This window comes from Hemitrygon akajei, chromosome 13 (assembly GCF_048418815.1).
Source record: "Hemitrygon akajei chromosome 13, sHemAka1.3, whole genome shotgun sequence".
Taxonomy (NCBI): domain Eukaryota; kingdom Metazoa; phylum Chordata; class Chondrichthyes; order Myliobatiformes; family Dasyatidae; genus Hemitrygon; species Hemitrygon akajei.
Window position 1 is genome coordinate 13,586,023 of NC_133136.1, and position 16,385 is coordinate 13,602,407.

General features: G+C 43.3%; 1 protein-coding gene across 4 annotated transcripts in view; it reads left to right on the forward strand.

The window, feature by feature from the left end:
• LOC140737650 (mucosa-associated lymphoid tissue lymphoma translocation protein 1-like) overlaps window positions 1-16,385 on the forward strand; it is a 120,292-nt gene that overhangs the window by 23,138 nt on the left and 80,769 nt on the right. Inside the window, exons 1-4 of one of the 4 annotated variants that reach the window (XM_073064167.1) lie at window positions 7,000-7,077; window positions 7,259-7,542; window positions 13,408-13,574; window positions 15,984-16,108. In XM_073064167.1, coding sequence (XP_072920268.1) covers window positions 7,391-7,542; window positions 13,408-13,574; window positions 15,984-16,108 — 444 coding nt within the window. In that variant the 5' untranslated portion in view covers window positions 7,000-7,077; window positions 7,259-7,390. Of the gene's footprint in view, window positions 1-6,999; window positions 7,078-7,201; window positions 7,222-7,258; window positions 7,543-13,407; window positions 13,575-15,983; window positions 16,109-16,385 lie in introns of those variants that run through there. The other 3 variants (XM_073064168.1, XM_073064169.1, XM_073064170.1) reach the window with 3 other exon arrangements.

Consider the following 16,385-nt stretch of genomic DNA (forward strand, 5'->3'; position numbering starts at 1 on the left):
TATATCTGCTCGATAATGCAAGTATCTAATCAGCCAGTCAGGGGGCAGCAACTCAATGCATTAAAGCATGCAAACATGGCCAAGAGGTTCATTTGTTGTTCAGAACAAACATCAGAATGGGGAAGAAATGTGACCTAAGTGACTGACTGTGGAGTGATTGCTGGTGCTGGACGGGGTGGTTTGAGTATCTCAGAAACGGCTGATCTCCTGGGATTTTCATGCACAACAGTCTCTAGAGTTTACAGAAAACGGTGCGAAAAGTATCCAGTGAGCTGCTGTTCAGTGGGCAGAAATACCTTGTTAATGAGAGAAGCTGGAGGAGAGTGTCCAGACCGGTTCAAGCTGACAGGAAGGCGACAGTAACTCAAATAACCACGTGTTACAACAGTGCTGTGCAGAAGAGCATCTCTGAATGTACAACACATCAAACCTTAAAGTGGATGGACTTCAGCAGCAGAAGACCATGAACGCACACTCAATGGCCATTTTATTCTGTATGGAGGACACCTGATAAAGCGGCACCTGAGTGTAAATGATAGTTGACTTCATAGGCAACATGAGTGAATCTGCAGATGCTGGAAATAAGTAAAAACACAAAATGCTGGCAGAACTCAGCAGGCCAGACAGCATCTATGGGAGGAGGTAGTGACGAGCAAAACTTCATAGTTTTGTTTTGTTGTTTATATCTTTGTTTTGCTGTGGTTGCCTTGTTCAAAGGTCCAAGGGTCAAGTTTAATGTCAGAGAAATGTATACAATATACATCCTGAAATGCTTTTTCTTTGCAAAACATCCACGAAAACAGAGAAGTTCCCCAAAGAATGAATGACAGTTAAACGTGAGAACCCCAAAGCTCCCCCCAGCTCCCCCCTCCCGTGTGTAAGCGGCAGCAAGGCAATGATACCCCCTCCCCTCCCCTCCCCTTTGTCATTCTATTGCTGTTGCTGCTGTTTGTATTGTTTGTTCTGTGTTTTGTGATGTGTTCAACATTGTGAGCATACTATTTTGGAGCTAGAATGTGTGGCTGCCCCCACCCTCAGCACATCCTTGTTTGTGCTGGTTATTAATGCAAATGACACTGTGTATTTTGATAAATAAATCTGACTCTGAAACTGAACATTCTGGTCCCCCACACACTCACACTCATGTACACACATACGGATGGGTTACCAACGTGCCAGCTCTGGTTGTGCTGTGGGATTACCTTTCTTATCATTCTTATCAACCTGCCACCAATTAACCTCACTTTCTGAAGGGCAAAAGATTATCCTAAAACAAAACAGCAAACAGTTCTGATCTGTGTAATGAAAAACAGAAAGAGCTTCATTTTTAATTAGCCATTTGAGCAATTTCAAGTTCCTGGGTGTCAATATCTCTGAGGATCTATCCTGGGCCCAACGTATCAATACAGGTACAAAGAAGGCGTGACAGCGGCTATATCTCAGTAGGAGTTTGGGGAGATTTGGTTTGTCACCAAAGACACTTGCAAATTTCTACAGATGTACCATGGAGAGCATTCTAACTGGCTGAATCACTGTCTGGAATGGGAGTGGCGGCTATTGCACAGGACTGAAAGAAGCTGCAGAAAGCTGTGAACTCAGTCAGCTCCATCATGGGCATTAGCTTCTGTAAAATTCAGGACATCTTCAAGGAGCGATGCCTCAAAAAGGTGTCATCCATCATTAAGGACCACTATCACTCAGGACATGCCCTCTTCTCATTACTACCATTAGGGAGGAGTACAGAAGCCTGAAGAAACACACTCAATGATTCAGAAACAGCTTCTTTTCCTCTGCCATCTGATTTCTGAATGGACATTGAACCCCTGAACACTAATTCACTAACAAGAGAAAATCTGCAGACACCAGAAATCCAAGCAATGCATACAAAATGCTGGAGGAACTCAGCAGTCCAGGTAGCATCTATTGGAAAAGAGTACTGTCAGTGTTTCAGGCCGAGACTCTTCAGCAGGAGTGGAGCATAAAAGATAAGGGCTCAGAGTTAGAAGGTGGGGGGAGGGGAGGGAGAAACACAAGGTGATAGGTGAAACTGGGAGGGGGAAGAGGTAAAATAGAAAATATTAGATATTGCAGAGTTATTTCCCATGGTAGGGGATCCTAGGACAAGAGAACACAACTCCAGGATTGAAGGATGTCAGAACAGAGATGCGGAGAAATTACTTCAGTCAGAGGGTGGTAAATCTGTGGAATTTGTTACCACGAACGGCTGTGAAGGCCAAGTCATTGGGTGTATTTAAGGCAGAGATAGACAGGTTCTCGATTAACCAGGGCATCAAAGGGTATAGGGAGAGGGCAGGGGAGTGGGGATGACTGGAAGAATTGGATCAGTCACCATATACAACCCTGAGATTCATTTTCTTGTGGGCATACTTAGTAAATCAATTAATCATAATAAAATCAATGAAAGACCGCACTTACTGGGCAGACCACCAGTGGAGATCTTTGTTTTAATGCAGTCCCAAAGACAAGAGATTTTGCAGATGTTGGAAATCCAGAGCAATACACACAAAAGCAGGTCAGGCAGCCTCTGTGAAGGGGAACAAACACTTGATGTTTTTGGTCAACCCCCCATTCAACAAGACTGGAAAGAAGGAGAGAAGAAGTCAGGATTAGAAGGTGGGGAAAGGGCGGGGGTACAAGTTAGTAGATGATAAGTGAAGCCAGGTAAGGGGAAGGTGGGTGGATGGTGGAGGGGTGATGAAATAAGAAGCTGGGAGGTGATAGGTGGAAGAGGTAAAAGGCTGAAGAAGAAGCAATCTGACAGAAGATAATAGACCATGGGAGAATGGGAGGGAAGCAGAGCAGCAGAGGGAGGTAATGGGCAGATGAGGAGAAGAGAATGGGTTACAGGGGAGCCAGAATGGGGAATGGAAAGAGAGAGAAGGGGAAGGGGGAAGAAATTACCGGAAGTTAGAGAAATGAATGTTTATGCCATCAGTTTGGAGGGTAGCCAGATAACGTATGAGGCATTGCTCGTCCAGTCTGAGGTTGGTCTCATTGCAATGGAGGATGCCACGGCCCGACGTGCCAGAATGGGAATGGGAAGTAGAACTAAAATGAGTGGTCACTTCCTGCTATGTCTCTAGGCAATGAATAATGCCTGGTGTTGGCATGAAACATCAACAATTCCTTACCATCCGTGGATACTGCTGAGATCCTCCAGTATTTGGAAGCAAGGTTCTGATAAGTTCAGAACAATTTGGACAGCAACAGTGGAAGATTTCACTTTCCTATATATTAACTGGGATGTAGTCCACGTAAATGGTTGTGGGAAACAGGAGTTGCTAATTGCATGTAGGAGAAAGTTGTTCACCAGCATGTAACAAGACCATTGAAAACATGTTAGAAAACAATAAACATGAAATTCTGTAGATGCTGGAAATCCAGAGCAACACATACAAAATGCTGGAGAAACTCAGCAGGTCAGGCAGCATACACGGAAATGAATAAACAGATAACCTTTCAGGCTGAGAACCTTCACCTGTACTGGAAAGCCAAGGAGAAGAAGGTGGGGGGAGGGGAATGAGTACAGGCTAGAAGGAGGGTGGGGGAGGAAGTAAGAAGCAGGGAAGTGATAGGTAGAAGAGGTAAATCACCTCAGCTGGTGCCCATCCTCCTTCCCTTTCTCCCATGGTCCACTCTCCTCTCCTATCAGATTGCTTCTTCCCCAACCCTTTACCTTTTCTACCTTTTTAAAGAGGACGCTGAGTTTATTACATAGTCCTGTCACCATCGCTGGTTTTCCACACTCCTGAGAGAGTCACATCACCACACCCGCCTCCATCTGCATAAGAGTCTGTGGTCCCACACTGAGCTCATCAACCACCTCAGGACCACAGCACTGGAGTCACCCTCAGGCCCGAGGGACTGCCCAAGAGCGAGAACTGGGAAAGGGAAGCCGAGTCTTACCAGGGGGCAAAGGGATCTGCGCTGACTTCATGGTGGCACAGTAGCATAGTGGTTAGCACAGCGCTTTACAGTACCAGTGACCTGGTTCATTTAACGCCGCTGCCTGTAAGGAGTTTGTACATTTTCCCATGACTGCGTGGGTTTCCTCCGAGTGCTCCGGTTTCTTCCCACCATCCAAAGACGCACCATTGGTAGTTAATAAATTATCCCGTTATTAGGCTAGGATTAAGTCAAGGGATTGCTGTGTGGTGTAGCTTGAATGGCCAGGAGGGCCTAAACTCTGATGTACCCTATAAACAATTTAAAAACTACATTAGCTGTGCAAGTGGCAAGAAAGAGCATGTGACCTCTATGAGTGCTTGCTAGTTTGGACAATGCAGTCAAATTTGCTGTAAGAGTCTACAGTTATTTAACATCAATGTTTTACTAATTAATAGCTTTGCCCTAACAACATAAAGATCAGTCATAATACATGATTGTTCTTCGTCCATTACTTGCACTCTACTATTGTTCTGTTCTTAAAAGTCTATCAATATTCTCCCCACATTTACAAATTCTATGTCAACTATAAATTTTTATATTATTTTCTATACCCACAAGCACAATATCTTACAAAGACCAAAGTAGAATGTCTGCTTTTAATTTTTATTTTTCTAAAAATGGTTTACTCTGTGATTACAGTACCATAAGATACAATATTATAGTACTAAACTTCATGATACGTACAACTTACAGTTTCAATGTACCCATGGATACTGTGGGCTCCTTCTCTAGCAATACACAGGCATGCATGTAACCCCAGAAGTACAGGCAACGACCCCAGGCAGTACCAATAGATCAAGGGTTCCCAACCTGGGGTCCACGACCACTCGGATAATGGTAGGGGTCTATGGCATAAAAAAGATCGGAATCTAGCATTGGCTATGTAGCCTACATAGTCTCCCCTACTGCTGGATATGCAAACAGCATAGCCTACTGAGGCAATGTTGGCATGGCAATGAATGCTATTTACTTAGTCTTACATTGAATTTGGAGTATTTTGTGGACACAACATTGGTGGATCTTTCCAATGGCTTAAGGAGCCAACTAAATGTAACACAGAACACAAAAGCATATTGGAAGGCAGGAGCCATTCCTGCCCAGGTGGACCATTGTTTTACACCATATTTGAGGTCTTGATATTTAAAAAGCTCTTTTTGTTAGTTGGCCAAAAGTCTGTTACTGAAGTGCAGGTGCTTGTGAATTTCATCCTTGGTATCTGCCTTCACTGAGGAAGTCTTTCCTGAGATATGAGAGACAGTTCACATTTTCCAGGATCTTGTCATGAACCTTAATTACCAGCAGGTAGTGATATAAGCTGAAGGTTTATTAGTGGAGAACTTCTGCAGTGCAGATGCTAAGTACAAGTGGAATTTTTTGAGGAAACAACAGGCAGGATAGATAAAGGAGAGCCAGTGAATGTTGTTTACTTCAATTTTCAGAAGGCCGACACACAAGTCAGCAGTAAGAAAGGCAAATTTTGAGAGGTTAAACACCAGGATGTTATGCTGAGGCTATATAAGGCATTGGTCAGACCACACTTGGAGTACTGTGAGCAGTTTTAGGACCCTTATCTAAGAAAGAATGTGCTAGCATTGGAGGGGGGCTAGAGGAGGTTCAGGAGAAAAATACCGGGAATGGAAGGGTACACATATGGGGTACGATAGATAGTGCTGGGCCTGTACTCACTGGAATTTAGAAGAATGATGGGGGATCTCATTGCAACCTTCGAATATTGAAAGGCCAAGAAAAAGTGGGCATGGAAATCCTGTTTCCTATGGTGGGGGAGTCTTGGACCAGAGAGCACTGCCTCAGAATAAGATATCCCTAAAGAACAGAGATGAGGAGGAATTTCTTTAGGTAGGGGATGGTGTCTGTGGGTATTCATTGCTACAGACAGCTGTGGAGGCTGGGTCATTGGGTATACTTAAAGCTGAGGTTGATGTGTTTGTAGTTAGTAAGGGTGTTAAAGTTTGTGGGAGAAGGCAGTGAATGGGGTTGAGAGGGATAATAAAGCAGTCATGATGAAATAGCAGAGCAGAATGGCTTAATTCTGCTCTTGTGTCTTATGGTGGAGGGCACAATCTCTTATCTGCTTCAATAAATAAATCAACGAAAGGTGGTGAGGTCACTAAAGCATTTGACTTAACAAGAACATTAATTAAGGAAAGGTGGTAGACATTATCTGCATGACCTTGTTAAATCAGTTGACACATTACTGTACGGGAGGCTGGCCCAGCTCACTTGTCATTCAGGGTGAAGACAATTGGATTTGACACTGGTTTTGTGGGAGATGCCAGAGAGTGGTAGTAGATGGTTGTCTCTCTGAATCAAAGACACAGACTAGTGGTGTGCCACAGAGATTGGTGCTGGGAAATATGAGGGGGAACTTCTTCACTTCAAGGGTGGTGAAAGTTTGGAACGAGCTGGCAATGGAAGTGGTAGATGAGGGTTCAATTATAAAACCAAAGAGAACTTTGGTTACAGGTACATCGGTGGGAGGACCATGGAAGGATATGGTCTGGGTGCAGGAAGATAGAACGAGGCAGAAGATCAAGTTGGCATGGACTAGATGGATTGAAAGGCTTGTAGTGCTCTGTGACTTCCCAGCAGCTGAAAGAGAACGGGGTAGCTTTGTGGTGTGACCCTTCAGTGATAATTTCCTGAGGTCACATCTGTGAAGAATGGGGCACTAGGCCACTAAAGTGGGAAATGCACCAATGCCTATAGTTCCTGAAAAACAGAACAGCGTTAAGTGACACATCCTTTTTGCTGGAGGAACTCAGCAGGTCAGGCAGCATCAATGGAAATGAATAAACTGTTCCTGGCCGAGACCCTTCATGAGGAAATCTACTATTATATGCTTTGGAAAGCGTTCTGAAACGATTAGGAAGATTGCCAAAGCTGTTTTGATGCCTGAAAAACGGAAGAGAAGAATTTCCAGACCAGATTGCATTAACGATATGAGAACTACAATTCCCAGCTGCCTTTGTATGTGGGTCTATGCTAATAGTAAGTGAATCAGCTAGGGACCAGGAAGTGTGGTCCACCGGTAGTAGGTGCTTTCGCGGAGTGTTTCGCTTCTGTGCTATGCTCTGCTGTGGTCGAAGGGTGAGTACGATGGCAGACAGAGATGAATGGGCTGGGGCTTTAATACTGTTAAACACAGCAGCCAGACCGGAGTGGGATAGGGGACACAGTGCTTGATTTAGAATAGCTTTTTTTTTATAGCAGTTTTAAGTTACCAGGTTTCCAGTAAGTGTTACACATTGCTTTGTTTTCGCTTTGAAAGGTGTCCGATCGCGGCCAACCTTTGAAGGGTGACTGGGGGTGTTGTGTTTACCAGGTGGTGCCGTCTCCCTCCTGAGTGGGCGAGAGGCAGCCCCGAGGGTAGAGTCGGGCTCCTTTCCGCTGAATCGCTGCGATGGCAGAGTCGGTGCCGGTGACGGCGTCAAACCTCAACAGCGTTAAGGAGAACACGCTGAGGAAGATCAGCGACCTGTTGGACAAGACCGACAGTCGCGGCTGGAGGAAGCTGGCGGAAGTCGTGGGAGCTGACAGGCGTTTCAGGCTCAGGTATAACAGTGACCTTTGTTCTACCTTTCACAAGGAAACTTCGAAACGAAACCACACATGTTGGAAATTTGAAGCTACACTCTACTTCCGCAGATGCAGCCTGTCCTAAACACAAGAGGTTCTGCAGATGCTGGATCTCTTGGGCAACACACGCAAACTCAGCAGGTCAGGCGGAGGGGAATAAACAGTCGATCTTTCGAGACCGTTCATCACCCTCCACTCTACTTTCCCCCTCACCCTTCTCTTCTCCTTCCCTTGCCAATCACCTCTCGCGCCCCTCCTTCTTCCCCTTCTCCCATGGTCCACTCTCCCCTCCTACCGGATTCCCTCTTCTTCAGCCATTTATCTCTCCCACCTATCACCTCCCAACTTCTTATTTCAGCAGCACCCCCCCCCCCCCCCACCGATCATACCCCCTCACTCAGTTTCATCTATCATCGGCTGGCTTGTCGACCTTCCCCAACTGACACTTTCTTATTCTGGCTTCTCCCCTCTTCCATTCTAGGGTCTTGGGCTAAAATGTCGACTGTTTATTCCCCTCCGTAGATGCTGCCTGACGTGCTGAATTTCTCCAGCATTTTGTGTGTGATACTACTTGTCTCTCACTGAGTTCTTCCAACATTTGCTGGTTTTTTAACAAAAACTGAGGGTGACTCAGAGATTCAAAGAAGGAAATGTAATGGAGCCACAGAGAACTACAGCACAGAAACAGACATTTCAGCCCATCTAGTCCATGCCGAACTATTAATCAGCCTAGTCCCATTGACAGGTACTAGGACAATAACTCTCCAACCCTTCCCATCCGTGCAGTTATCCAAACTGATCTTAAATGTTGAAATCAAAACTGTATCCAACTCTTCACCCTCAGCTTCTTCCACATTCTCACCATCCTCTGAGTGAAGATTACATAGAACGTAGAAATCTACAGCACGTTACAGGCCCTTCGGCCCACAATGTTGTGCTAATCGTGTAACCTACTCTAGAAAATGCTTAGAATTTCCCTACAGCATAGCCCTCTTTTTCTAAGCTCTGCATATCTATCTAAGAGTCTCTTAAAAGATCCGATTGTATCCACCCCCAATGCTACCGGTAGTACATTCCACACACCCACCACTCTGTGTGAAAGACTTACCCCTGACATCCCCCTTGTACCTACTTCCAAGCACATTAAAACTATGCCCCCTTCTGTTACCCATTTCACCCCTCGGAAAAAGCCTCTGGTTATCCACACGCTTAATGCCTCTCATCATCTTCTACACCTCTGTCAGGTCACCTCTTATCCTCCATCGGTCCAAAGAGAAAAGACCAAGTTCACACAATCTATTCTCATAAGGCATGCTCTCCAATCCAGGCAGCATTTTTGTAAATCTCCCCTGCACATCCTTCCTGTAGTGAGATGGCCTGAACTGAGCTTCCCACTCAGGTTCCCATTATACACTTCACCTTTCACCTTTAACCAATGACCTCCAGTTCTAGTCTCTCTCATCCTCAGTGGAAAAAGTAGGCTTGCGTTTACCCTATCAATACCCCTCATAGTTTTGAACACCTCTATCAAATCTCCCCTCCATCCTCTATATTCTAGGGAAAAGAGTACTAACCTATTCAATCTTTCCTTATAATCTCAGGTCCTCCAATCCTGGCAACATTCTTGCAAATTTTCTCTGCACTCTTTCAATCTTATTGATATCTTCTTCATCATCCTCAACACAGCCCTCCCCCCACTCCTCAGGGCTGTGTGCATTCTCATTTACACTTATGTACTGGAAATCTTAAATCTTTCTTCGGGTAGGACGTATGAAAGCTGGAAAGCACGTAAGCATGTTTCACTGGTTGAAGGACAGTTTCTATTTCACTGTTATCAGACTCTTGAACAGATCTCTTGTACAATAAAATGAACTCTTGATCTCACAATCTTCCGCATTATGATCTTGCAACTTATTGAATTGAATTGACTTTATTCCTTATATCCTTCATATTCATGAGGAGTAAAAATCTTTACGTAACATCTCTGTCTAAATGTGCAATGTGCAATTTATAATAAATAGTATGTAGAACAGAATAGTCAATATAACATAGAAATATGTCTACCTGCACTGCACCTTATCTGTAGCTGTTACACTTTATTCTGCATTTTTATTGTTTTACCTTCTACACCTCAACACACTGTGATCTGTATGAACAGTATGCAAGACAAGCTTGTTTGGCCAAGTACATGGATGCGAGGGGTGTGGAGGTCTATGGTCCAGGTGTAGGTTGAAGATGAACCAGAGGGCATAGGCTTAAGGTGAGAGGGGGAAAATTATTAAGAAATTGAGTGGCAAGTAATTTACACAAGTTTAAGTTCAAGCTTAATTATCATTCAACCATACATGAGAAATCATTGGCAAATTTTTCTATAGAAGTGCTTTGCCATTGCTGCCTTCTGGGCAGTGTCTTTACAAGACTGGTGATCCCAGCTATTATCTATACTCTTCAGAGATTGTCTGCCTGGCATCAGTGGTCACATAACCAGGGCTTGTGATATGCACCAGCTGCTCATATGATCATTGACTGGCTGCCCTTCTCCCATTAGCTTCATGTGACCTGATTGGGGTGGCTAAGTAGGTGATACTCCTTGCCCAAGGATGACCTGCAATCTAGCGAAGGGAAGGAGCGCCTTACACCTCCTTTGGTGGAGGCCCCAGCACCCCACAATAACAGCTTTAAAGGAGAGTTGAACAGATTCATGGATAGGAAAAGTTTAGGGGTTTTGTACCAAATGGGACTGGTTTAGATGGGCCATCGTTGTTGGCACAACCCAGTTTGGACAAAGGGCATGTTTTCATGCTTTATAACTCTTGGACTGGAATAAAGAATGCATGTGTAATTTCGTAGCTATGCAAAGACATGGCTAGACTGTACTTGTCACATCATCTGTACTTCTGGGCGTAGGATATGTTGACCTGGACAGAGTATAGCAAAAATTTATCAGAATGATATCTGGGTGCTAAAGCTTGAACAATTTTAAGAAGAGTTCATGTAAGTTGTTGCTTTATTTACTTTTGCTCTTTTTATGAAATGTGGGTGTTACTGATTATTGTCCATCCCTAATTGTCCTGTGACTTGCTTACCATTTTGGGTCTCAGGAATAGTGAAGGGGATCTGTGCTATTTTAGCTCATTGTAAAAATGTTGAGAGATTGCAGAGTTCTGAGATGCAGAAGGAACTGGGTGACCCAGTGTATTATTCTCAAAAGCTTGGTATGCAGGTACAGCAAATAGTTGAGAAAATAATAGCATTATTTATTGTGAGGGAAATTTCATATAAAATTAGGCATGATCGAATGGTGGGGCAGATTCAATGGGCCGAATGGCCTAATTCTGCTGCTACGTCTTATGGCTTGATGGTCTTATTTAAAAGTAGACAAGTTAGGTTTAAGACATACTGGACAAAGGTGAGACCATATGGTAATGCCACAGTTAGTGTAATGCTAATAGAGCGTTAGCAACCCAGGTTCAATACCATCGCTGTCTATAAGGAGTTTGTATGTTCTCCCCGTGACTGTATGGGATTCCTCCAGGTGCTCTGGTTTCCTTCCACAGTCCAAAGATGTACAGGTCGGTAGGTTAATTGGTCACATGGGTGTAATTGGGCTACCCAGCCTCAGTAGACCAGAAATAAATAAATAAGCTTCTGGAAATCCATGCGCATTATTTGTTTCTGTACTTCAAGATGCCAAGATGTTGGAAGCAATTTTGAGAATGCTTACTAAACTAACCATTGGAATGTATGGTTTGTTTCACGCAGAAAGGTTGGGTGTAGTCCAGTGGGAAGAGATTTGTTTGAAATACAATATCTTCCATAGAAGATAATGAGATTTCATGACAGTTTGGAAGTAAAGAGGACCTAGAACTAAGGGATAGTGTTTAAAGTGAGATGATGCCCATTTCAGCCAAAGATGAGACAAACCTCTTTGTTTGAGTCTTTGGAACTCACTATTTCATTTTTTGCATTAATTATTTTTTTAATAATTTTCAGTAATTTTAAACCTTTCCACTATGCTGCAAGTTTTACATCATGTTACTTACTTACTGCCCATTACGCACTAGCGTTTAGGGCAGCAATGAAGGTCCTCCATCTCTGTCTGTCCTTGGCCATTTTCTCTATTGTGCCCCAGGTGTGGTTCGGCGTCCCTCATCATGCCAGTAGCTTCCTCATGGTTTTCACTACTGTCAGCCATGCAAGTCCTGGGTGGAAACTCGGGAATATTGTCGCACACAGATATGGAAGGATTCTTCATTGCTGTTTCCAAAAAAAATTTTTTGACCAGTCAGGCTTGTTAGCCCTGGATGGCTGGTAGACCACTCTTAGTCTGTCCTCTACCCTTTGACCTGTTTGGCATGGGTGACTTTACCAAGAGACAAAATATAAAGCCCTGACTCCAGCCGACATAGCACTCTGGGTCATTGAGGCACTCAAGACTCCAAACCCCACATCAAGGTTGTGATCCACTTCGAAGTTTACATAATGTAAGTTAGTGATAATAAGTCTGATTCTGATTTTCTTTTCCTCACAGGACACAGGACCCAGTTTGAATATTCTTGAGGCAGAGGTAGATAGATAAGTAATAAAGAAGGAATTGAAAGGTTACTGTGGGTGGAGAGCAGTGCAGAGTTGAGGTTACAGTCCGATTGACCACAGTCTGTTTAAATGCTGGAGCACATCTTAGAAGATGAGTTGGCCAGCTCCTGTTCCTGATGTCTGTTCTGTGCAGCATTGAGGTGTGAACCTGTAGGAGGTTCTGTATGTAGAGCACAGTATCTATGTGAGATTCAGGAAAGAGGAGGCGGAGGAGGCGGAAGGTAATGTGGGCAATCCTTTGTTTTGTATATGCACTTCAGTTATCTCAAACACTTTGTACTAATTACCTCAAAGTCTTGACCTGCTTCACTGTATTACAATACAACATAAAACATTTTCAAAATTCAAAGTAAATTTATTTCAAAGTACATATACACTCATTGGCCATTTTATTAGTTACACCAGTACACCAGCTCATTAATGCAAATATCTAATCAGCCGAGCATGGCAGCAACTCAATGCATAAAAAGTTTGCAGACCTGGTCAAGAGGTTCAGTTATTGTGCAGACCAAACATTGGTGAGGGGAAGAAATGGGATCTTAGTGACTTTAACCATGGAATAATTGTTGGTGCCAGATGGGGTGGTTTAGGTGTCTCAGGAACTCTTTGAATTTTCATGCACAACAGCTTTTAGAGTTTACAGAGAACGGTGTGATAAAGAAAAAGCATCCATTAAGCACACTTCTGTGGGTGAAAGCACCCCGTTAATGAGAGAGGCCAGAGGAGAATGGCCAGACTGGTTCAAGCTGACAGGAAGGTGACAGAAACTCAATTAACCACATGTTACAACAGTGGTGTGCAGAAGAACATCTCTGAATGCACAACATGTCAAACCTTGAGGTGGATGGGCTCCATCAGCGGAACACCACTGACATACCCCATAAAGTGACCACTGAGCATTGTGTCACCATTTACCATCTTGAGATCCATTTTCTTGCAGGCATTTACAGGAAAATAAAGAAATACAATAGGATTTATGAAAAACTATGCATAAGCAAATACTAGCAAAAACAAATATACAAAAGAAGGCTAATTGTGCAAATAAAAAGTATCAGTAAATAAATAACTCTGAGAACATGAGCTGTAGAGCCCTACTTTTCCATCTTGGTTTCATCAATATATCGAAGTAGTTAACATCAAACATTAAAATACATCTTTTGCAAACATTAAAAATAATTGCTCCACTCTGTCGATTTCTTTCGCCGGCTCATAGATGTCACAAAGATGTTAATATTCTCTTTCCAGTTCCGACGACGTAGACAAATGTTCACTGAAAACGCTGGAAGCAGATGGAAGCCCCAGCCGAAGTTTACTCCACCTGATGGGAAGCAGGGGTGTGACCGTGAGAGACCTCTTGAATTTCCTTCAAGCTATGGGGCACACTGAGGCTTTCCAGCTTCTGAGAGCTTCAGGTTGGTTTCAGTTGTGTGCTTACAGTGACTAGAGGAACATTTGCTGAATTATGCTGATATTTAGAGCCTTCCAACTGAACAAAACATTTGTGGAGAGAGACTGTCAGTACATATACTGTCTGCAGTTGCTTATTCTGAACCATTGTGTAAATGGGTGGTTAGAATATACATGTACTTAAGGTGAGAAGTTGCCTTTAATGTGGGAATTGATGCCCTACATAGGGTGCAGGAGTTGGTTCTATTTTAAGGTATGGGGATAGTGTTGGCTCTGTGTGTGCTATTAAATATTAATTAGCTTAACCCTGAGATCTTTAAAAGCTGACAAAAGAGTGAGAGTTTTGTGTGGGTTCAGATATACACTCAGTGGTCACTTTATTAGGTATCTCCTGTACCTAATAAAATAGCCACCGAGGGTATGTCGTAGTTTTTTGCTGCTATAGCTCATCCACTTCAAGGTTTGGTGTGTTGTGCTTTGCACAGCATGTTATGTGTGGTTATTTGAGTTACCCTTGTCTTCCTGCCAGCTCGAACCACTCCGGCTATTCTCCTCTGACCTTTCTCTTCAACAAGGCGTTTTTATCCTCAGAACTGCCGCTCACTAGATTACTTTTGTTTTATGCATCGTTCTCTGTAAACTCTAGAGACTGTTGTACGTGAAAATTCCAGTATTTTCTAAGATACTCAAACCACCCTGTCTGGCACAAGCAATCGTTCCACGATCAGAGTCAGTTAGATCACATTTCTTCCCTATTATGATATTTGGTCTGAGTAACAACTGATTTTTCTGGCCATGTCTGCATGCTTTTATGCATTGAGTTGCAGCCACAACATTGGCTGATTAGATATTTGCATGAAAGATCAGGTGTACCTAATAAAATGGCCACTGAGTGTAAGTATTCCAGTTCATTTTTGACTTGGCTACATCATTAATATTATTTCCAAAGTGAAAGCTTACTCAAACCCTTCAGTATCTCTGATATTAACTGTTGGTTACTGACCTCAAGTCTTCATTAGAAGTTTTCAGATTTCATTGATTGCTTTCAAAAGATCAGTTTGAGAGCGTAACAGATTATAGATTAATGTAGTGAGTAAACAACTTTGGGATAAAATATGGCTGTGGCGGAATGCTGGAATTATTCTACAAATTTATCATCCAACTTGTGTTTGGTTTCTCTGATGTAGAGGATTCCCACATAGAAAATTGAAAATAGAACACTGAGCGCACAGAATATAGAACAGTACAGGCCCTTCAGCCCACATTGCTGTGCCAACCTTTTAACCTACTCAAAGATCAATCTAACCCCTTTCCTCCCACATAGTCCTACATTTTTCTTTCATCGAAAAAGCCTATCTAAAAGTCTCTTGAATGTCTTTAATATATCTGCCTCTGCTGCCCTCCCTGGAGGCAGTTCCACATACCTATCACTTTCTGTGTAAAACATCCCCCAAAATTATGCCCTCTCATATTAGCCACTTCCATCCTGGGAGAAAGGTACTGGCTGTTCACTCTAAAATTGCCTCTCATCATCTTATACACCTCTGTAAAGTCACTTTTCATCCACCTTCATTACAAAGAGAAAACATCTAGCTTGCTCAACCTATCCTCATAAGACATGCTCTCTAATCCAGGCAGCACTCTGGTAAATCTTCTCTCTACCGTCTCTAAAGCTTCCATATATTTCCTATAATGAGGCAACTAGAACTGAATACAATACTCCATGTAAAACATTGAATTAGGCCCTCTGTTAATCAGGGTTGACCATGGATGTTGTGTCCTAGCTGTTTAGATCTGCAAGCCGGGGCAGTACGATATGGAGAGCAAGCTGTTGCCCATGCAGCAGGCTCCCTCTCTCCCTGTAGCTGATGAATCCAAAGACATGGCATAGACTGATACAGTTTGGCACCATCAGCATTGCAAAAATTACCATTCAGCAATTAACTCAATATAGGACGGCCTTAGAGACTTCAGCTCTGGATTTTTCCTCAGGATTTACTCCCAAAGCCTTCCCCACGAGTGAGTATAGTGCAAGGCAGCAGAGGTTTCAGATTGGAGTTTTTCTTCTCCTAGATGAGCTTCCAGCCATGGTTGATGAACCCCATCTGCCAAAAGTGAGTGGTTTTAAGGCACTAATAACCTGCCTTTGATCCTTCTCCTGTGAATAGAAGCAAATCCGCCAGGCTTAGTAGCTAAGCCACATGTGAAGACCAGGAGCTGGACTTGGTTGTCAAAGGCTATTGAGGCATACATCATTGGGAGCATTTAGTAAGTCGTGGAAGCTTGTTCCCATTACTCCCCCAGTCTATAACAACCTGAAGGAACCAAAACATTGAATACGAATGAATCAAATCAGAAGTGCAAGTGAATTTATGCTTCACTTTTAATCCTTATTTAATCTTCATTTTTTTCAGCTTCATTGAAGATTGTCGTGCAGCCAGTTTCCCAGGCAGTGCTGGCTGGCCAGGCAGTGAGATTGTATTGCGAAGCAACAGGACATCCTAATGTTGAGTACCAGTGGTTCAGAAAGAGTGCGGAGGTGATGCACACAGACTACATTTCACATAAACATAGGCGTTGATTAATTTAACCATAGACTTGTGATTTACTTCCCTGTTCTGTAAGGAGCTTGTACACTTCCCCATGGCCGCATGTCTTTCCTTTGGGTGCTCCAGCCTTCTCCCACGTTCCAATGACATACAGTTAGAGTTAAGGTTAGTGAATTGTTGACATGCTATTTTGGCAATGGGAGTGTAGCGACGCTTGCAGATTGCCCCCAGCTGATTTAATTTGGTGCAAATGACGCATTTCTCTGT